The sequence below is a fragment of the Cyprinodon variegatus genome, unplaced genomic scaffold, assembly GCF_000732505.1.
Source record: "Cyprinodon variegatus isolate N-32 unplaced genomic scaffold, C_variegatus-1.0 Scaffold176, whole genome shotgun sequence".
Taxonomy (NCBI): domain Eukaryota; kingdom Metazoa; phylum Chordata; class Actinopteri; order Cyprinodontiformes; family Cyprinodontidae; genus Cyprinodon; species Cyprinodon variegatus.
Window position 1 is genome coordinate 780,897 of NW_015150629.1, and position 23,564 is coordinate 804,460.

At 37.7% G+C, this 23,564-nt stretch overlaps 1 protein-coding gene across 1 annotated transcript in view; it reads right to left on the reverse strand.

Moving 5' to 3' along the window:
- Window positions 1-889: 889 nt before the first annotated feature.
- Window positions 890-23,564, reverse strand: part of cachd1 (cache domain containing 1) — a 99,124-nt gene continuing 76,449 nt past the window's right edge. Inside the window, exons 9-27 of the mRNA XM_015378669.1 lie at window positions 23,049-23,306; window positions 22,726-22,875; window positions 21,785-21,908; window positions 21,542-21,659; window positions 19,685-19,853; window positions 19,461-19,603; window positions 18,652-18,833; window positions 17,146-17,256; window positions 16,295-16,417; window positions 15,777-15,876; window positions 15,259-15,375; window positions 14,769-14,929; window positions 14,534-14,620; window positions 12,145-12,261; window positions 11,741-11,892; window positions 9,708-9,869; window positions 7,749-7,826; window positions 7,571-7,672; window positions 890-3,794 (exon numbers count right to left, since the gene is read on the reverse strand). Of these exons, the coding sequence (XP_015234155.1) occupies window positions 3,544-3,794; window positions 7,571-7,672; window positions 7,749-7,826; window positions 9,708-9,869; window positions 11,741-11,892; window positions 12,145-12,261; window positions 14,534-14,620; window positions 14,769-14,929; window positions 15,259-15,375; window positions 15,777-15,876; window positions 16,295-16,417; window positions 17,146-17,256; window positions 18,652-18,833; window positions 19,461-19,603; window positions 19,685-19,853; window positions 21,542-21,659; window positions 21,785-21,908; window positions 22,726-22,875; window positions 23,049-23,306 (2,705 nt within the window). The 3' untranslated portion in view covers window positions 890-3,543. The remainder of the gene's footprint in view (window positions 3,795-7,570; window positions 7,673-7,748; window positions 7,827-9,707; window positions 9,870-11,740; window positions 11,893-12,144; window positions 12,262-14,533; window positions 14,621-14,768; window positions 14,930-15,258; window positions 15,376-15,776; window positions 15,877-16,294; window positions 16,418-17,145; window positions 17,257-18,651; window positions 18,834-19,460; window positions 19,604-19,684; window positions 19,854-21,541; window positions 21,660-21,784; window positions 21,909-22,725; window positions 22,876-23,048; window positions 23,307-23,564) is intronic.

Sequence of the window (23,564 nt, forward strand, 5' to 3'; positions counted from 1 at the left end):
TCTGCTGAAAAGGTGTCCCCACAAAATGAGGCCTCCACCACCGTGTCACTGTTAAGAGGGTGTGTTCAGGATAAAATTGTGAACAACTTAAATTTTGTGTATACTTAAACCAATCTTTTTTTTAAAATACACCACAGTTCGAAAAACAATTATTAAAATATTTCATAGTATGTGACTGCCTGTATTTAGGTTTTGTCTCAGAAATACATTTACAGTAAGCCAAACTCAGAAGTTAAAGTTTGGCTGAACATGCCTGAATGTTTTAAACTCTGTGCTCATTAATGAGCTCAAAGTAAACAAGCAAGATAAACAGTTTACTGAGAGAGCTTACTCTTAAAGGAGCAGGAAAGTTCGTCGTATTAGTTTTAGTATGAGCTTCAGTTTTTGAGTGATTAATATGGGTTACAGAGTAAGTTCGGGGGGTCAGGGCATTACAAAGCCATTTGCGTCCTTCTGTGGCTGTCCAGGTGAAAAGAAAAATCTCATTACTCGAGTGTTTTCGTTCAATATGCGTACGTAGATGCTCTAAATCTCCCCCTCCTGATTCGTCCTCCAGCACCGCCTTGATGCACTAAAGCATTTTCTACTTTTATTACCAGGGAAACCTCTTAACCTCGAATCTAGCATGTTCATTTCTAGTAGTTTTGATTTAGAACTAGACTAAACTAGGATGATTTTGGACCATTAGGAGGCTGCAGTATCCAGAAGGAGCCCATGCAAAAAAAACCCCAAAAAAAAACCAAGCACAAATCAATGCAACCCTTGGCCTACATGTATACAGGCTGTTTTTGTTTTCCAATTAGAATATAATAATCCTGTCTACCTCTACGTTGCATGTTCTATATACCGGTACTCTGTTAGGAATCACAAAAAGACAGTTTAAGTGAAAAATGTTCTTTATCACATTCACATTGCAATTAATCTCAGTTGATAACTTTATACGATACATTGGGGGAGGGGATGGGGGACGTACACATATTCCTTCAGTCAATAACTTGTAAATCAGTGTTCTGTATAAACACCTATATACTTATTTTTTAAAGAGCTGCAAAATACTGCTTCAAAGCTCTGCTGCAACAAAACAATGAAGGATTTAGTTTAAAGAAGAAGAAAAACAACTTTTATATCTGCTCCACTAGAATGAAACATTGAACACTTCTGGAGATAATTTTTTTTTGTTTCCATAGAAATAAAAAGTATGCAACTAATTCAAATGTCTGCATGATGATATCTTAAAGTAGACACATTGGGTGTGGTCAAATCTAATTAAAATGAAAAGAGTTCCTTTTTAAAACATAGTTTTCAAAGACACAATAATAAACCTTTAAAAACTACAATTCTCTGAAACATAAACCGTGTATTAAAATTTCCAAGTACTGACTTCCATCCAATATGGACCTAAAGAAAAAGCCTTAAAAAATAAAGTAAAAAAACAAAACAAAAACATTCAAGGCATCAGAAATATAGAGAGACACCATGAACAGACAATTTAATATCTGAATATCAACCTTTGTTTTTAAAATGAGTGTGCAGGACATTTAACGTATGACTCTGTATTTACACCTTAGAATGAATCTCTGCAGAACGATAGATGTCTTGGCTCTCGTAAAAAGGCCACAAAGACGCCATTTGATCAGCTGAACGATCAAAAAACCCCTCAGAGCCCTGATCAGGTCAAGAAGCGACTCATTTTTCCAAACATAATAGCTTCACCTATAATTTTCTAACACAATTTTAAAAAAATAATGTTTTCAAGGAAAGTGTTTCAGGTGGAGGATCAGACATTCATCGCACACTCTCATCCTTAATACACACACAGGTATAGAAGATCAATTTAAAGTGGTTAATCCCAGAGGAGATGACAGACGGGTGTAAACCTCTTTCCCTCCTCTCAGACAGGAAGTCTGTCACCATGGATGCTGTTGCACAATATCCAAACTTCCTACGCATCATCAGCTTTGCCTCGAAGGCAAAAAGGTTTAGTAAAGCAACGTCCCGTCCTGTTTTCCTACCCAGGACAGAAAATGGTCCGTCTTTGCAAGGACCCCTTTAAGGATCCTCGGTTCTCATCGCGACAGAAGGTGATTCAACCCAGGAATGTTTCTTTTTGCTGGTGCTTGCTTCAGTTATTACTCCTCCATCTCCCAAAAGTTAACCCAAGCAAAAAATCATCAGTCTCCCTTGTGCAGAATAATTTTCCACCTTGGTAAAACAAAAATCTTCATCTAAAGAAAACACTAATCTCTGAGAACTAAGAGACGTGCTACATGTCATAAATCAGAGCTCTTAAAAAAGATGTGACTTAAGGCTCATTGTCTTCACTTTTTATAATTATTTTAATCTCACAAATTTCTCTCAGCATCTGCACTTAAACCTTAATGTAATTTTTTTTTTCATTATTTATTGTAACGATAAAAGATCTCATCCTTGTTCTGTTTCGGAAATAGTTCAAATTTTTCATCTCGAATTGAAGAGGTTTCATAAGGCAAAAAAAACCCCATCTTGAACTGATTTCATTCCCTGGACAGCCTCATAATCCCACCACATTGAAATAAGACCTAAAACTCATTTTGTTGCATTATTTATATCATACATTGCAGAAAATTGAAGAGGCAATAATATTTTTAGATAGAGAAGAACAAAAACAAAACAATAAGCCTTGAATCAGACAAGCTTTTTGCAAGATCTCTTACTTACCCATTGCTTTTTAAACCATTTTGAAGATCTACCTCTTTAATAAATAGTAGAAAATAATATTGTAGTTTTTTTCTGTGTTTAAGTGAAACATGAAAGTGTTGTTTTTCCTATGTTATTATTCACAAACATTCATAAAAGGGTTCCAGTATCCTCCTGCAGCATGCTGGATGAGACCAACCGCTGCTTCTTTAGAGAAAGGCTGCCACTTCTAGATAAACCAACTCTGCAGAGATTATCTCAGAGACTACAAGTTAAAAGCTATGTTTGAGTCCAACTAGATGCAGTCCCTTGTTAGGGAGGAAAATTAGATATTTTTCTGTTTTGAGGAAATGCGGCACTGGTTTACAAATCCAAAGAGCCCTCCGTTTCCTTACAGAACCTCTTGGCCGGGGCGCTTCCCATGAGGGGCTGGATTTGCAGTGAATACCCCATCTAAATGGTTAATTCAGTCTTCCATTCATTCCATCAGCCTTGAAAAACAACGTTTTTTTTGTTTTTGTTCAGTTTTTAGGCTCCGTTTTTTTTTATTGTGCTCTCATTTAAATTGAGTTCTGAATCCTTCAAAGGGAAAACTAGAATGTACTGGCCCAGGTCTGCCCACAGATGTGCGTGAGACTGCAAAACTGAAAAGGAGGTTGAATTAGAAATAAAAAGGAGGGTGGATGAGAGGAAATATGCTGGCATGTTGGCGCATTGTGAATCCGAGGAGCTTTGAAGGCCTCGGTCCAGCTGTGTTAGTCCTCCTCAAGTCATCTGAACCTCCAAGTACACAGTGTGGATCGTCTCATTAATCTAACGTTGTACAAAAATAGTCTTTGCCAAAATCTCGCTGAGTCCCGCCGAGCATCAGCACTCTGCGTCCACGCTGTGTACCGTCACGGCGGCCTGCAGGTGGTGCGTCTGCGCGTGCAGCGGGTGGTGGTGGGTGTGCACGTGTCGGTATGGGTGGAACTTGTGGCTCAGCAGTGCTGCTGTCTGAGGGGGCGTGTCCAAGTCCATGTCATCGTCGTGGTTACCGACGTCAACACCCGCTGAGAGCGGGTCGTTGTTCCCGGGCGGATTCTCGCTGTCCTCCTGCGGACTCATGGTGCTGTATCCTGAAAACAAAGAGTCACACACAGCGCATTTAAACTGTATACAATCATCCTAATGACAAAAACATTACAATTATTTATTTTGACAAATGTTAAATTTTTATCTAAGTCTCCAACACAAAAAGATTTCTAAATCCAGAAAAATCGGACATATGTGGGCTGAGACCATTGGGAAGTTTGAGGCATCCAAAAAATCCCTAACAGGAGTCAGAATGGGAGATTTCTTTCTCCTTGATCCTCTACAGCTTTGCTAGGCTTTGATGCTCAATTACAGACATCTGTCAAAGGAGGAGACTAAATACATGTGAAGCGAATGAAAAGGAGAGGTGAGAAAATCTAACCAGAGAGGATAAGAAGGGGTGAATGGAATGAAAGGAAAAGATCAAGCAGGAACTGCAAACTGTGTCCATTAGACATTAAGAGATTACCTAATTTATATTCTAAAATTCTCAATTTCGAAAACATAAAATACAAATTGTTAAAAAAATATAAAATACAAAAGAAAAAATTAAAATTTTCTTTTTTCGTCTCCAGTATACTGCAGAAAATTGTAACTTCAAGGCTGGACTACTGTAATTTGTTGCCATCAGAAAGTTCACAAACTGTAGTTATAAAAGCCTTCAGCTGATGCAAATTGCTGCAGCCAGAGTTCTTATGAAAATTAAAAAAGAGAGAACATATCTCTCCTATCTTAGCTGCTCTTCATTGGCTTCTGGTTAAATTCAAAATAGAATTTAAAATCCTCCTCACATATAAAGCCCTAAATAACCAAGCCCCATCTGATATTGCAGATCTTATTATTCATTATGTTCCTAACAGAGGAACATAAGGATTACTAATGGATCCTAGAAATTCTAAAAGTAGAACGTGAGGCAGTTCTTTTACATAGTTATCAGACTCCTCTCCTGTGAAAGAGTCAGTGAGGAAGTCACCCTGTCTGATTTTAAGGCTGGGCTTAAAACTTTCCTTTTTGATAAATATTATAGTTATGCTGCTATAGGCTTAAACTGCTGGAGTATCAAAGATAGATGTGTGCATCATCTGTCCAGTTCTTTTCCCTGAAAAGAGATCACTCAGGACAAACTCTTTAAATAACACTGTATGACTTATATGTATTAAATAACCAGGAGACATGACAACAGATTCTGAGAGAAATTGTAATCTTACTCAGATCAGAGAAATTGCTTAGAGTTCACAGAATGGCAGCTGCTCACCTCTGAGGAAGTGGCCCTGATTAACAGTTAAAATGGCATTTTATAGATGTATATCCAGACAGAGGAACTGTCCTAATTAGATTAAAACATCAGCTCTGACATGCAATAGGCAGCCAATACCAAGGTATAATAAACTCACACATCATCAATGATAAATATCTTGACAATTCCCCCTGAAAAGGTGACGTTTTCAAAGTCACCTTCAAACAAACCCATTAATGTCTGCTCATGACCAGGATATTAATCATAGAAGAAAACTTTAAGCGCCGTTTCTTTCAACATCATAGGATCATGGATCAACAATCAACAGTCCCAATGGTGATGTAGCATTAATCAGGAATCAAATGTAATCACAATCAAAACTTCACAGACCAGAATGTTGTCACTCAAGACCAGTTTCAGCACATCACACATCATGTATGATAATTATCCTAAAAGGAAGATATAGGGGCAGCTTTTCATCATTCTCTTTTCTCTTATTCATTTCTCCTTTTCTCTTATTCTACAATATTTGTTAGATCTGCTTTTTTTTTCTCGTTTAAATAGTCTGATCTCGTTAAATTGTCTCAGTAAAGTGCCTTGAGTTGACATGTTTTGAATTGGTGCTATATAAATAAGCTGAAATTAGTATACTAACAGCATTATTATGTATGGCAGAAACTGCTTACAGTTGACAGTTACATTTATTTTACAGAGAACGTGAAGGCTTGGACACCTGTGGCTCCAGTAATCCAGTTTAGGTTTGACTTTTTCCAAATTGATGTTAGATAATGCTGCTGAAATAAAAGCTTTACTTTAAGCTGTTTTACCAATGGTGCTAAAAGGTGTGGAGTGGGCTGCATGCAGAAAAAGCACAAAGAGAACAACCAGAAACTGTTCTAACCCGTTTGTTGTTTCCCAATCTGTGGCGCTACATTCAGCGAAAAAGATTACACTCTCTGATTCTGTTTCATTTTAGCCCACTCTCTTCTCTTCATGTTCACCCTTGTTCTTCGTCAAACATCCGTTATGCAACAAGTACCAGAGATCCTTGTTGCCAGGAAGTGGAATGATGCCACATATGTGGGAGGCAGAGAGCCTGAGTGGGTGAAAGTGTTCGTCCACAGCAAGTGTCAGACTTAGAAAAACCTGAAAAAGAGACCATGAGCCAGTCAGCTCAGGCTGTAGCTGGGAGGCAATCTGGGTTCAGGTTTGTGATTAATGTAAAGAATAAAAGGAGAGCTCAGTTGATGCCAGGGAGCCGGGAGTGAGAGGAAGATGTGATAGGAACCATTGAAGATGTGAAACGCATGTATAGGAAGCTTTTTTTGTACACTGTCTCACAGTTTCTGTAGTTCCCTGAAAAAGCTTTAAAAGCACGAACGTTTCCACATTGCATGGTTGATGTTAACATGTTTAGTAAATAAACACTGTATTTATAATAAGATCAAACGCGTTCAACAATTCTTCAAAAATAAACCTTAAATACATTTCATATGCATTTCTTTTCTAAATTTTGATTTTTTTTTTTTTTTTTTTCGTTGGGAGGGTTACAAGCTTAATGCATCCAGAGAGCAGGTTTACCAAACACCCAGACCTCTCGCGTCTTCTGCCTAAAACCTACTTTCCATATCCAGAACCAGTTAAGGAGAAGTGGCTTTTTTTTCTTATGCTCCACAAACATAGAATAAACTACAGGAAAACTGCAAACCCCCCCCCAGCTGCTTTACATCAAGATAAAAACTTGTTTGGTTAAAGTTGCCTGTGACTGACGTATGTAATCATTATTAGCTTAAGCTTGTAATCAAGCTTTCTTTTATTTTCTTTAATACTATCTTGCCGCATATTCTTCCCATGAATGTTCTGCATAAACAAACAAACCCTACCATTTTTTTCTCATTCTCGTTTACAAAGCATCTCGATGAAATGGAAACAGAGACTCTGTAAGCACCTACCTTTGAACGCTTGACCTGAATGCAACGTAACATTTGTTATAACTTTGATTCTAAGGTCAACCTAGGCAGCCTCACCACAGCATCATACTGCTACCTCCATGTTTAACAGTGGGGATGGTTTATTTAGGCCGATATGCAGTTGTGGTGTTTTGCCACATGTTTGCATATTTTATATCTGCTTGTTTTGAAAGTATTCAGTTTCTTTTTGTATCTTGTCTTGATGTTACGTCCAATCGCTATGGTTTCAAAAAGGCCTTAATAGTGGCATAAAAATAATATTTAAAATTAAATTAATTGGTTGAATTATGAATCTACAAAGGAAGTAAAAACGATGGATCATTGTTCCCTGTATGTTTTAGTTTGGGGATACCCTGAATACAGTCTTTAAACTGTCAGGAATTTAACCGCTTCCACAAAGTTAGACCCAAGATTTGATAGTTTAAAAAAAAATGTTTAATACGTTGTTTCATTTAAAGGAAACTGGGTTTAAGGAATAAAAGAGAATAAAGAGAATAAAATAACTTAAATTCCTTATATTAAGGTTGTTTTTATCCCCCTTTGATGTGATCAACTAAACCCACACAGAGGTCAAACATATTGTACGCGAGTGTATGTGTACGTGAAGCCTTACCGTGGTCGCTCTCTGTCCCTGACCGCCCCCAGTACCTCCGCCTCCTCTCAGGACTGTGAGTGTGTCTTTCAATGACTGCAGCTATGAATCTGGTGTTGCTGACTGGAAGTTAAGAGAGCAAACAGGTGAGTGAAGAACTCCAAAGAAACCTTCCTAAACAGCAGGCGGGAGCACTTACTGATTCCTCTGTCCTCATGACTGTCTTCATCCCTCTCGTCCCGTTCGTTATCAAGGTTAGACATCCTCACAGACATTTCTGCAGGAAAAGGAGAGAAAAATAACAAAAAAATAAGGACAAAACTGCATCATGATGTTGATAAATGCAAAAATATAAATCTGTATAAGTCAAATTGTCTTAAAGGAAGTGTATTTTCTTTTGAATTTGGCTGTAAGACAATATGCAAATGGAATAAAATGTTTACAATAAGAAAATCTATTACCTTATTAAGCCTTATTAATTTTCTTGTTATAAAGGTACAAATATTTATTTTAAGACATTTATTTCTGGATAAGTTTTTGTAGTGTCAAAGTGGATCATCTGATGGATCATCTGTTAAAGAAGAAGGGAAATGTAAAACTAATGCTTTCATAACTTCGGTCATATTAGCACTTGATAGATCACTGCTGGAGACGCCCTAAGCAAAGAATAGATGGGACCTCATTATATGTTATATTAACTGCAGAAGGAAACATGCACCCAAATGCTGCAACTTCAAACTCCAACTCTTATCATTTGAATTCTTTACTTTAACTCCAGCTTTTTCAACAATTTGGCCTTTCTGAACTTCTGAAAGCAATCAAAGCATTTTACAGCTTTTTAAAGGTTTTAGCTGTTTAACGTTTTAAAAAGACAGTGACATGCCCTCAAAATAATAATGACAAGCACCACAGAAAGTGCTAGAATATGTCTACCCATCGGGAATTCAGATTCAAACATTTTTTTTTATTCACTTGATGTATTATGAAACTAATTTATTCCAACAAATCCAGAGGAAAAAGAAAAGAATAGGTGAAAAGTGAACTGCTTACATGCTGGCTTGAATATAAATAAGTGATCAAGTAGCAGGTTGGAGCTGCTGATGAAACGTACCTGACTGACTGACTGATTGGGAAGTGGGAGCACCTGTTTGAAAGTAGCTTAATATTCAACAATTTTTTGGTATGGAGGATTTTAAGGAGCATAAGTAAAAAAAAAAAAACAGACTGCAGAAGAAGAGACACCTAAAGAAGCAGCTGTTAAAATGAAACCCTTTATTTTAAATCTAAAGTTTAATATCTTCACACTGAATAAAGTTGTATGTATATTAACAAATGTTTACAATTAATATAATAAAAAAGATAAGATTTGGTTTTAGGGCAAATCTTTTTTGATTAACTCTCACATTTCATATCATGGAAGCAACCTGCTTTGTTTTTTTACATTCTGCTTTTGTATTCCTAACTAATAACACTAAAACAATGTTGATGGGATTGTTGAAAAAAAAAAAAGGAATTGCATATTATCTAGTTGAAATCAAAGTTGTTGTTTTCTTAAATAAAAATCTTAAAACATGAGCTTTTCTTTAGATTTGTAGAAAGTCAAATGGTAAAAGTGGCTCTTGGAATTAAAATGAAAGGGGGAAAAAAACAATAACTTTTCATTTGAAACCAATAACTAAAATCAAAAAATTATTTCTATTTCCCATTTAACATTTGTAAACTACTGTGTTTTGGTCAACCACATAAAATCCTAATATAATATATAAATATTTAAACTTTAAAGAGTATTAATACTTTCATGAAGCATTGTAACTCTTGTTTGGCTTGTCCAGGTGCCTTTCTTTTTTTATAGAGAGGAATGAGACAAAATCTCAAACACAGAAATCTAATCCCACTTTGACAGTAGATCTTAGAATTGGGAAATATCTCTTGAAATAAGTGGATTTGCTCTGCAACTGAACAAGTTAGTAAAACGATCTGCCAATGGGAAGATTAATTTGACCCCTTTAATAAGATAATTACATTTGCTACAATTATAATTTGATGGAGATATTCTTGATTTGTATTCCATTGGTTGATCATTTTACTTTCCTACTCAGATTAACTGCAAATACACTCCTTTCAACAAAATGTTACTTTTAGTTGACCTTTTACTCACCCTGTGCAGCCAGTGGGGACATGTGCTGGTGTGAACGTCTGTGGATCTGGTGTCTGTAGGCGTACACCGCCAGCACCAGCACCATGATGCATCCCATAATACCCCCAGCGACCGGACCCACAGGGGCGCTCTTGATCATGTTCAAAGGCGCCACTTCCTCATCTGTGAAAGAAGCAATGAGAAGGACGAGGAAAAAAGATTGGTCAAAAAGAACAAAAAGCTTTTTTATAAGCCTGAAAACGAGGCAAAATCAAACTGCGCTCGGATGAACGCCTGCTGTAAGGCTGGTACACTTTCTGTTCTATTATTAGTGCTGGAGCTGTTGAGAAAATATCCAAGAAACAGAAACGTTTCATGGATAAAAGGGTCAACGTATGGGGTAGGATTACTGTCAATAAAATGTGTTGGTGACTGACTTTGTAAATATAAGTCAATAATGAATTTAATTGTGTTTGTTTATTGAACCCAAGATAAAAACTGCAAAGATGCAATGAATCCCAGCACCAATCAACAAACCCTGATCCAGCTGCTACACTACTTACCAGTTGGTGGCACTAATGCACCTACATGTTATTTGCCAATCACTTTTAAAGGGGAAGATGAAGACAGAACCATGGATTAAGGCAGTGTCCGAACGTTCGCCCTAACCCCTAAATCCCTCGATCGCTATATAGAGGGGGGACGTTATAGTGGACTTTATAGTGAACTCAGACAACTAACCGTTTAAACAGATGATCACTACTTTTCACTCCCAGATGGTCACGTAACTCCACCTCCTCGCACAGTGCCTGTGTCATATTTGTCGCCACTGTCGGGCAGTGACAGCCAATGGAAACAGCGGGCCACCGTCACAGCAAATCCCATAATGCTTTGCGAGGAGAGCTCTCCTCGCAAAGCATTATGGGATATATCTTCTCATCTAGTGACCATGGATGATTACTACTTTTCATGGTGCATTGTGGGAAATTTTGAGTCCACAACTTTTTCATCCTCTAGATGAAAAATGGCGTAACCTCTATAAAGTGGTTCGGGTGGACATTCGGACTCATCCTAAACTTTACAGTGTACATGTGCTAAAAACAACCTTTCAGCAAAGATATGATCTATAAATGGTTTGTTTTCTTTATATTCCTCTTCGCATTAATTGACTCCAACTGGTAAGGAGTATCACAGCTTCAGGTTTGTAGATTTGGAATCATAAATTTATCATTGGCACCTGTATTTTTGCAGAATTTGCAACACTGTTTTCTGTGGAACGGGTTTTGCTCTATTGTTGTTGCAACAATAGAGCAAAATGGTAATGTAAATGGAAATTTAAAAAACAAAACATTTGCAAATAGAAATCTGAAATAAAGTGTTTCGAAAATAAATAAAAAATATATTATAGGTTGAAATTTGACCAACAAAGGAACAACTACATCAAAAAAAACATGTTTTGTAAATTTAAGGACGAGGGAAAAAAATGTATGTAAATAGAAATGTTCTTTAAATCAGAAAAAAAAAATCGTAAATGGAAATTTGAAAAAACAAGGAAAAAACATATTGTATTACTAGAAAAAAACAAAACAAAACATGTGTTGTGAATGGAAATTTTGAAAAATATTTAAACCAGAAATGAAACTATGAAAAACTTCCTTATCAAAAAAGGCTTCACATATTTTTTCTCCATATTTTAATTTCAAAAATGTGTTTTTTTGCTTGCAACAATAATGGAATAAAATTCATTCCAGTTCTCTTGAAGCCTCTAAACCTACTTTTTCACTGATAAAACATATTGTGTTACATATATGTATATGTTAATGACAAAGAACAAATATAAATCCTTAATAAATGTATCCACATGTCGTGACTTACATGTTCAAATTCAGACACTAATGCATATATTTGCATAGACAGTCATCTTTCTTATTAATAACGCTCTATTAACTCACACAGAAAGTGTCCATTTCTAAGCTTGTATTTTTGTTTTGTTTTTTTCTGAATAATTTTGGGAAAAAATTTACATTTATTTGATGAATCTTGTTTCAACTCACCAATAAGTCCCAGACCATCTGCATACGGACTTTTGGCACCAACAATGCCCCCAAAGCACTCCTTCTGCAGGGCGCAGTATGGCTTGTCCAGGTGGGTCTTACCATCACTGTCCACCATGCACCACTCACAGTCCAACACACCGAAACAGTCACTGAAGCACAGAGCAGAATACAGAGATTGAAGTTTTAAATCATGCTGCAGATGGTTCCTGAGTGGATGCAGAAGGTTTACTGTTTGTAGCTAAAGTAATTGTATCATTAGGATTTGCTTCATTTGCTCTCAGTTACCACTAACGGGTAGTATGCTATTAACAGGCAGTAATGTCAGGTTAACTACTAAAAATAGAACAGGGAGCGCTAGTTTGAATTTATTTGATTATCGATCATGCAGTGAGCATAAGCACCTGCTGGTGAATCTCTGGCTGCAGCGGGTGTTGATGCATTGGGGCAAAGTGTCGTGCAGACTGGGATCAATCACATTGAGGCTGACTGGTTCTTGATGCACCTCACAGCTGGGGTTCCTGTATAAACAAACCGACACCATGAAAGAGGAAGAAAAAAAATGGGACCTTTTTAGTCACAATAAAAGGAGGTGGTCAACACAACTCAGGCTTTCAAATCACGGGCACGTAACACAATTACATGCAACAAAAGCAGATAACTGGGGGATTTAACACTGTCATACGCGGTCTGTTAAAGAACAGCGACACAAAAAGAAAAGACAAGAAACTGACAGTAAAATTTCTCGTTGCATAAAGCAGGGATCTGAGACATTGACGTGTTGTCATAGGCAGCTGATGGCTGATGAAAGGAAGTGGGTGAAACACAACAAGAATGACAGACAGAATGATGGACAGATGTGGAGTGGCAGGCGCAGTGAGGAAAAATGGAAAGGCAGTGAGAGAAAGAGAAGAGGTGGTGAGGAAACCCACAATAACATCCATATAAATCAACTCAGAGCATGTATGATGTGATAAAACTAACATCTCTGTAAGGATAAACTGATGGACAGATAAATGTTTAGTATTAAAGCAGAGTGATGTTAATCTAACATTAATAACATGGGCTGCATCTATGGTTACCCGTCTGCTATGGGTTGATCTGGTTATTCCAAAGGAGGAAGGATTATAAGATGACATGCATTTATTGCAGAGCTTCTCTAATCAACAGTTATATTTGGGTGATTCTCCAACTAGGGCCATTTTATTTCAGAAAATTCAACTAAAATATAAAAATAAATATTTTCATTAGTTCTACTTTATCACAATGTGTACAAAAATTAACTGATTGTTAATGAAATTACATAAATATGATATTTTATATAATATGTACATATATATATATATTTCACGATGGAAAAGACTGTCATGAATCACACAGGCATAAAATACAACATACTAGAATTAAAAATGGTTTAAAATAGTCAATATAAAATTATATTTTTCCTCAATAGTTGCAGATTAAAAGGAAATATTAGGTGTTTAGAAATGATGACCAATAAACCTAATCTTGTTTTTTTTTTTATTGTTTCTCTTCCTTCCATGTAGCTAACCCTGCTATGAGCTCTACTTTTACAACACAACTGATGAGGATGAAAGTAAACAAAGATAAAAAAAAATAAAACTGAATCAATTTGATTGTAAAGTGCCTTGAGACGACTAGTGTTGTGAATTAGCGCTATATAAATAAATTGAATTGAACAAAGTTTCATGTTGTGGTGGAAATTACACTGATTCACTGATTTTTCTTTTTTATGAAAAATGAATGAAATATTAATACATTTTTCCAGATCATAATATTTTTTCATTAAAATAACACTCAATATGAAGCCAGACTTTATACAAATATTATTTTATCATAAATGTTTTGTTTATCTTTGCATTTAGTAAGTGCAACATGAATAAAAAAAGACAAATGTGTTCTTTTTTTCCTGCCTGGGACAAAAATTCTTTGACAGGTGGAGATTCATCCAGTTACACGGATATGGCCAAATATTCCCATTCAGCTCCAGTATTACCTACTAAACATCTCTTAGCAGTCATCTCAGCTACATGTTTTTTTTTTATGAACACCAATAAGCTTTAGGCGTGAGCGGTAAAGCTTTTCAAAACTAGTGGACGTCCTTTAAATTAGTTTGTTTTCTGGAACAGAAACGACCTTTAAGGATTACACATAGAAACAAACCGTAGGTCAGAAGCTCCATGTTAGACACTTTATATTAAGCCAAAACCTTTAACTGTATCAAGGAAAGAAGTTCAGGATGGTATGGAAGATTCCAGGGAATACTGAAGCTCAAGTCTGCCACTAAGTGGTCGATGCTGGAACACCAGTCTGAGGATGAAGCCAGGATAAGATCAACCCAGAACGAAATTGTGAAGGAAGCTAAACACAGGGTGCAGTCTGCAGAAAGGCTCTTAGCGTGACAAAGACACACACTGTAAGGCCACAATGTCAAGAAGAAGAAGGCTGTCGAAGTCAGAGGGAAGTTTTAAATGTGAACAAATTCCTGATATTTTACTGGGAGATGAAACCTTTTCTGCCGTCAGACTGGGAGAAGATCAGCGCTAGAACATCCCTCCCTCTGTCCTCCTGCGCCCTCTTCTGGACATCCACTGCTCTGCCTTCACATCCAATCCAGCAGCATCATGAGGATGCATGTTTCCAAGCAGTTTGTTCATTACTTGCCTCCACCAACAAATTTCTCCAATCCTGGTCACCTCTACTTATATCATTCAAGAAGCAAACTTGTTTCCCCCCCTTATAAAAACATTTAGCTTCATCTGTGTGACTGACCTGTTTTCAGCATTGGTGAGGTTGCCTGTACACTCATTGACCTCCAGAGGACACTCACACGGACACTCACACTCATTCTGCTCCATCCTGCATAAATAAATCCATCAGTTAGTTGTAATAAAAAAGGAAAACTTTAAAGAGTATGTTCATCACCTTCCTGAGCTGTGCAGGAAACTACAAAAAGCTTAATGAAACTTCAACATTTAGCTTCACTTTTGGTTTTGTGTGCAATCACCTGTGGCAGTTGAGGCAGAGACGATCCACCGTGCTGCAGGCGCAGAAAGCCAGCGAGTCACATGTCTCGTTGACAATCCCAGCAAATGCATTGGTACCAGGGATTCTGGTCAGGCGATACTTGGAGCAATGGCTGCCATGGACCAGGTTGGTGAGGTCACCCTGAGGACGTAGGAATCAAAACCAGATGAAAGCTTATATCTTGATTTTATTATCTTACACATATCATCAATCAACCAATCAATCAATTACTTTATTTTTGGTAAATTGCCCACATTAAACACAGGAAACAATGAAAGAAAATAAAAAAACAATAAACAAACCAACAATTTACACTACATTATTATAATTCTTATTAATTTACACATCAAAACACATTTTTAAAGGCACAGGACTTAAAGTAATTTGCTGGACAACATAAAATAATTAGTAGAAAGTACCACCTTCCACCACAAGATGGCAGTATAACACAGTAATATTGTCTGACTTACCACTATGCTGGTGTTAAACTTGTAGAAGCGCTGCACTGTGCGGTCACTGAAGCTGTTGCAAAGGTTTTTCTTGACAAAGTTGGGATGGTTCAGGATGTCATTGGCTACAAGTGGCTCCTAAACAAACCAGGCAGAAAAAGAAAGAGTGATTTTGTGTGAAGAAAACCTTCTAACCTCATGTTTAAACAGCACTTAATAATATTTGGTTACTTTAACACAATTGTTTAATGTCCTACTCTGCTAACATGAAACAAATGTGTTAAAGTAACTAAATATGAGTAAAGAAATGCCAAAAATGGTTGCATTATTTTTTTCAGTGAAACTGCTGTATGCTTTGAAACAGTGTTTCAAAGCTTTGAGTGATGCATGGAAAAACCAAACTGCCAGGTATTTTCTCCTTGCCTTTTATTTGCAGCGTAATACTTGGTTTAATCTAGAGCAGGTTATAATTTAATACTTAAATTATCTTACGACTGAGATCCTAATGGGCCCTCGTTATTTAGTGCTGAATCTTTTACCTTGTGTGTTATGTGCTGCTGTTCTGCCGGGGCGTGACCTTTGGGGTCAATGAGAGTTGGGTGAGCAACCAGGTACCCTCTGTCCTCCATTATGAAGCACCTGCATCACAGGATAAATATCAAAAGATTTATACGGCATCCAAAATATCATCTCCTTCCTTCCCCCTCTAAAACAGCCCCTTTTAACTGGACATAGTTTAACTGTTCCTTAAATATTTTACCACATGTTTCCTGTTGCAAACTGTAGCTGTTTCTCATGGCTCATGAAAGCAAGAGAAGAGACAAGGGGGAAAAAACGCCAGAGAAACAGAGAATTGGGTGGGGATGAGGGATCAAAAGAAAGAAAAGATGGCTGCAGATCTCCTACAGGAGACTGGATAATCAGCTTATCTCCCTTCTTTCTGTTGTCTTCTCTATTTCTCAGCAACTTTTGTTCTCACCTGGCCTCCAGGGGCAATATAGGTGAAAAAAGGGTGAATATTCTGCAAGGACAAGTTAAATAACGACCCTCTTCCTACCTGATCTTACGGCCTTTGTCCTGGTTGCAGATGGGCAACAGATCCAGCAGGACCTTATAGAAGTAGCGCAGGGTGAAGTCTATACCCATCACTGCAACCGCGTAACCGGGGGCCATCTGAGAGCTGCAGACAGAACAGGAATAAAAGGAGAAAAATGGAGAGGGAAAAAAAAAAAAAAAACAGGAACAAAAGCTTGAAAAATGAAAATTCTGTGAGGAATCCTGCAAGTAGTCAATCTTTTATACAAGTCTCTTCAAAACAATGACAACCTTTCCACACTGAAAATCCAGGTTATTTTGAAATCTGTTTGAGTCCAACAAACTCACTGAACAATCCAACTACAAAACATAAACCCTGCCTTACACTCACCCTAACACTGGGGGTTTATTTACATCCAGAATCCTCTGAGGGACTCCGATAAACAGTTTGGATTGTGGAGCTGTAAGCAACCCGGTGGCGATAATGCCCTGTTTTATTTAGGCTCACTGACAGAAATAAACATCGTAATCTTCACCCAGGACCCTTTATAGACGTTATTCAATCTGTTTTGCACCAATGAACCATCAAATCTTCCATTTTTCTTTGTTTTTCACTACTGGAGTTTATGGCACTACAACTGATTATCCTTTGAAAGAGGAGATTTGAAGACGTACAGCAGAACGCAGATTACTTCACTCACTGCAAATACACAAAAGAGGCAGTCAGTTACTTCCTGATTCCAGAGATGGAAGAGCTCTACTGAAATGCCCCACTGACATAAAGAAGGCTTGCTTCCTCACACTCTGGCTCTATGGTGCCTACTCTTCAGAATCACACACTCCATACAGGCGACTCCTGCTGTTTCGTTTTACCTGGAGGCATGAATGGTGTGGCTAATGGTGACGACGTAACCCGCGCCGCCAACATCCAGGTAAGGGCCGGTGAAGGTGATGAGGCCAGGGTTAGCTACAGCATGCTGGTACCTGTAGGAAACAGTCAGACGGTTCATTTATGTCTTATCAAGATGAAAAGAGGAGCGTGGAGTTATCAATCAAATCTGAATTTACTCAATAAAATTGAAATAGCGAGAACAGATTTTCCACACACTGTTACTTTTCCTCCCAATGAATGTGATTTTTTTATGACTGAATGCTTTCAGAGATTCAGTTTTCTACCACAGTTTTACCTTCCACTTAACTTTTCATTAACATGTGAGCAAACAGCTGTTTAAACAGCCTTCTACGTCACCATGATTTTGTAGGCCGTAACGTTTCTTTATTATAAATTTGCGTCTAATGAAACTTTTCATTAGACGCAAGATAACATTTTCTGATAAACTGATTTTGAGTTTTCATAACAGTTAAACCATAATTATCATAGTTTACTCCAATCAAACACATACTATGTAATGAACTGGGGAGTAAAAAAAAAAAAAGACTGAAAAAACTTCTGAATTGTGGCATTTAAAATCATCAAGATCTGAATGAAATATAAACCCTGATATTAAATAATAGAATTCAACTTTATTGTCATTCCACTGTCACAAGTACAGAGCAATGAAATGAATTCTCTGCATTTAACCCATGTTCTTGGGAAACAGTGGGCTGCCATTGTGCGTCGCCCAGGGAGCAGTGTGGGGTTAAGGGTCAGGGACCCAGAGTGGCAGTCTGTGGGAGTGGGGGATCAAACTCACAACCTCAGGATTCAAAGCCCTATGCCCTAACCTAACTATGGGTTAACTTAGAAAAAAGTTGCTTTTTTCAACGAAAAACAACAAAAACTGCAACCGTTTCAGAAAAAAACTTGTTTTCAGGATAGCAAAAAAAGAAACCAAGAGAACATGATAGAAACTCGAAAGCTTAAAATTTGTTTGAAGAAAAGCGCTAATATGTCAAATGCAGAACTTTCTCTTTAAATAGCATAGAGGCCTAAATCTGAACTTTTTTATTGACTCTCATTTTAGTGTGAAAAAATATTTATGTTCTTTCCGGATGTTCAGAAGATGTTAAGAACGCAACACTAAAGATAGTCATCTAAACAAAAACATCTCATGTTGTCTTATTTTATTTAATCATTAACTTTGTCAGCAAGGGTTGTATTATGTAAATAAATCTATATAATAACAAAAAAAAGACTATCAATCCATCGATAAAAATTAGGTTATTATGCATTTAAACACAGCAAGACAGTTAATCCAAACAAAAAAAAACAAAAAAACATTTGTCACTGCTTACTAAATAAAACATATTAATATCTTTTTAAGAGAAGCAAATTTTATAGCCATCTAGGATTACCTTTCGCTGCCTTCAAACAAAAATTCAAACACCTTTAATATATCATCTTGCCCCCCCGCCTCAGACTCACTAAGTAAACCTCACCATTGTCTCCGGGTCGGGTCAAATGCTTTGTCCATCAGTGATCCTGGGTAAATCCGGAGCACCCCGCTGGGTGTTGCTATGTAACGCCGCACAATGTAGCAGTTGAGGCTACTCATTTCCATTAGTGTCATCCACTCATCCGTAACATGACTGGTCGCCATAACCTCGTTCCTGACAGAGGACTGTGGAGAGGAAAGCAAGGAGGGATGAAGGATGAAGAGCAGCAGCAGGGGTTCAAGAAAGTTGGATACATTTTGTTTGGTTTCAGCTTTAATGTAAATTGTGAAAAGCTTTTTATCTTTGCTTTGAGAACAAAACGACTAAATGTCTCTCTTCTTAATGAAAGAGGTGTTAGAAAAAGAAAGGAAAAAAGAGAGTCCATCTATGAGGTGACGTTTGTGGAGCGATTAATCCTTAGGCCTGGAGAAATCCCAGTCCAGAACCATTCTGAGTTTGAAAAGGCTGATGAGGTCACTGGAGGGGGTCTTTAAGACTAGCCTGGGAATCTGTGCTGGGACTCAGCTTTAGAGCTCCTCCTCCCCCCAGGACAGGAATGCACACAGAATGCCAAACTTCTTAAAGTCACATATCATCTTTACAACCTCAGAGGTCTGAAGTGGAACTGCATAAAACCCTGTGAATCTCAATCCACCTAAAAACATCTCAGAATCAGGTTTAAGACGTAGTTCATCTGTTCTACTTATCAAAAGGATATGCAAACTGGTGTCCAGCGTGACCTCAGGGTAAGGCGTGTGCCATTGTTTGTTAAGGAAACACATTAACTGACCACTGTGGAAAAGTATGTATACCTTGAGGCCTGGGTTGGCAATAAGCCTGGTGTTATCACTAAGGTAGGCCGTGTAGTGCTCCACCATCCGCTTCGTTTCCGGCTGACTCAGATGCTCATAAGGAGAGGAGAAACTCCCAGCTGACAGCATTACTGTGGGGGATTCTAGGAAAGAGGGACCACTGAGTTAGACAAAGTGGTACTAAAATAAAAGGTCTGCTGAATTTAGAGTTTCTTTCTTCTTACCAACAGTGGCGAGCTGCTTGAAGTGCAGGCAGGAACTGGGCTGGCCTAGCAGGTCTAAGCGATGATAGAGCAGCTTAGAGCTGGGAGCTGTGTTCAGGTTCTTCAGCTGCTTCACTGGGATCTCTGGCTGTACGTACACGATGCACAGAATAAACGACGTATCCTGGACCTAAAGCAGAGGAACAGAGAAAGCTTTTATGCATATTGTCATTAATAAGACGTAGCCCACTACATCAGCTGATAAACGCACACTTTTGTCAGACTATAAGTGCAATAAGCAGCCATGCCTTTAGATCACATGAGTGAACGCAATGCCTCCCATTTTCTATCTATTACTAATTTTTGTTTTTACTAATAAATGCTTCTTCTTTGTCTAAATTGAGTCTTGTGTAACATTTTGTTATAATTGTATCATTTTCATTTTATTGTTATTGATCTCAAATTGGAGAAATTTACCTGTGCATTTAACCCATCCCTTTGGGGAGCAGTGGGCTTGCATTGTGGGCTACCCGGGGAGTGGCAGTCTTTGGGAGGGGGGCACGAACTCAGAACCTCAGGATTCCTAGCTCTATGCCATAACAACTAGGCCGCCACTTCCAACAAATTATTTGTTTTGTATATAATGGCTGAAAAGGCATATCAGCTTAAAAGAAAAAAAAAAATCAGACCCCGTAAAATTCGCACATCTGGAGGATGATGGATGTCAAAATAATCTGCATAGGCCCAAAAAACAAAAATTGATTTTTAAAAAAACTGTAGCGGTCAATCACTATTAAGAAGGAACCATAACTTTGGGAATTTGTTCTCTACTCTACATCCTAATAAATCTTTGCATACTTAGAGGAGAAACTTCATGTTTTTAGAGACCAACTCAACTTTGCAGCTACTGGTGTTTTATAGCTTATAGGAAAGATTAAGATCAACCTTTAAAAACTGCTTGTCAAACATTTTTTTGAATGAACTCCATACTGTTTGTGCATCACATTATCTTCACCTAAATTAGGCAGTTTATCAGAAGTATGGTACTAAAAAACAGGTTTTATGAAGATCCAGCTCAATCTTAAAAATGAAAAAAAGAGAGAAAATGGAGGACAACCACCCCTTCAAATATGACTGGATATTGTTTCCACTGCAAAAAGGGGAAACGTGGGTGGAGAACAAATTCTATATTTTCTTAAAGCCATTTCACTGATGTTCTGCATCTGGAAAGCCCATTAAAAACTCACACACAGTGCTGCCAAACTCATGTCAAACCTAATGCTTCTGAACCAGTGCTAAGGTTTGTACAAAAATAACTTAATGCCAGAAAGTATTTAGAAATAAGCTAAAGAGGCATTTTTAAGTTAAAGGTGATGGTGCTGTTCTTTTCAAAACAGTCTAAACATCAGGAAGCAGGGAAAAAAAGTGTTGTGATGATGATGGAGTCCAGTTACACTGCAAAAATGAACAAGAAATAAGGAAAAGAAAAATTTCAATTAGGTGTACTTGCCCTTAATTTGAGTAGGCAAATAGGATGAGTATTTTCACTCTTAAAATAAGCTAATCTGCACTTCAAATTAGACGATACAATTATTCTTTCTTATTCCAAATGTAAATTGTCTTGTTGCATTGGCAAAGGCTCTCACTTACCTCCTCAATTCAAGAAAAAATGCACTTATTTTAAGAAAAAATGACTAGGTAGGTAGGTGTTGCGGCAGAATTAATTTTTTATATGCTGACTGATTTTAGAGGGTGAAGGATGAGTTCCTGGCAGTTCTTCAGAAGGCAGTACGATTATAATGTGATTCAGGTTGAGGCAAACAGGAATAGATCTGATTCGCCTACAGCGGTCGGGCCTCAGACCAACTAAACACCTACCAGTTTCCAGGCATAGCTGACATTGTACGCATCTCCGCTGTTGTCCCTGAGCCGGTTGGTGTGCCAGGAAAGGGACGAGTTGACAGGCACAGCAATGACCTGACTGCCTAAAGGCAGGCTGCAAAAACAGAACACAGTGGATCAAACAAATATATGCAAAATATCACACTAATTCCTCGCATGGGAAATTAATCTGCAGCTTTTTAAATTTTATTTTCAGAACACTTTTTTATGTTTCCTCACCTGAGGATGTTCTGTCGGACAGCAGGGAATCCTGGGATGTTCTCATAGTGGATGATATCTGTGTGCAGCGGCGGCTCCGTCATCAGATATGGTCTGGTTAGTGAAGGGTGCATCAGGGTGTAACCTTGGAAGATCCACAAAGTTTAAAATTGTTATTATTTCATGCTATTATTAAACATGTGTGTTAAATATAAAGTCAGGTGAAGCAAATAGGCTAAAACCAGGGAACAATGCAAATCATTTAGTCTGAGATAGAGAGTGAGACTTTCAGCAGAAAACAGGAAGGCAGAACAGAAAACTTCAACATTGCTCTGTTTTATATCCTAACTTCTAATTTTCTGTGTTCAATGGAACAGAATTTTAATGACAAAGGTTAGGTAAAGATGCGTTTATCAATGCTAAAGGATTAATGCTAGCAATGCTAATCAAAGATGTTAAAGAAGGTTGTCTTTGTTTTATTGTAAAACTAATGTCTGATTCGGAGGATGAATACAAACCCTGTTGTGTCAACTTTTTTGGATATTAGTTCAAGAGTCCTAAAGTTGGAATAATCTAACTTTGATACCAGCTGGTTTTAGTTTGACTAAAAACGAGATTAGAAACCAACCATAAACGCTCTTATGACATCAAACACTAGTCAAACTACATTAAATGTTTCATTTTAGAGAAATTGGGGTTTTAATCACTTGTTTTGAATTTATATTTTGTACTGTAAAAGATTAAAACAAGAATTTTATTAAATATATCACAATTTAACTGTTTTTTTGTTTTTTTTTTATTCTTACCTATTTTTCTCTCTAGTAGTATTTAATCAGATTAACAAACTTGGCTTTTAACCCATTACCCCATAAAAATCTTACTGATTCACTTCTCTTTCATGCAGATATGAGTTACATGGTATGAGATCTGGACTGGTTCAACAAAGTGATTCTATGTCTAACCTTTGTTGTCGATGAGAAATGTATAAGAAGCCAAGGAGTCTTGGTAGTAGGTGACGTCCTCGAGGATATAAGCCAGGTTCACATCCACCCCGACCACGCCTAGGAGCAGGTTACCGAAGTAACAGGGCCGGCTCACAGTCATGATAAAACCTGCAGGAGATGTAAAATGAACGTAAGGAAGCGAGTCCTTTATTGAAAGACACATTTCCACTTTATACAGCACACTCTGCCATAAAATGACTTCCCACACAGGGTGGATGAATTTAGATAAAACTAAACAGTATCAATGTGTGGCTAGGGAGGAAGCTGGAATCCAAACTCACCGTCTCCCATGGGATCAGTGTAGGGCAGGCTAAAGCGCACCAAGTCGATCATGCGGTTGGGCAGGTTTATGTAAAAGCGGCCGACTGACGTCTCCAGGTTACTCAGCTGGTTCAGCACCATCATGCTGCCCTTCACCACTGGCATGGTGGGGACTCTGACAGTCCCACGTTCCAGAGTTCGGTCCACGCCGTATTTCACAGAGTTCTGCTCGGCGAGGTCTCTAAGGAAGGCCAGCTCCTTCAAGCCTGTGACTCCCTCTGAGCAGGAAGAAATGAGGGAAAAACAAACCCATTAGGAGAAGAAAAGGTTGGACCACAACCTGGAGCAGATGGTCTGACTAAATGCTTAAAACCCACCTACTTTTGGGTAATCCTCACCAAATTTTGCATACCCAAATGTAAAAGCAAATAACTGAGTAACTGTAAGCCCAAATTACATGTATGATACACAATTTGAAAGGTAATACTTTCTATTTCTAAAAATATAAATGCTAATACTGTGACTCTCTCTCTCTC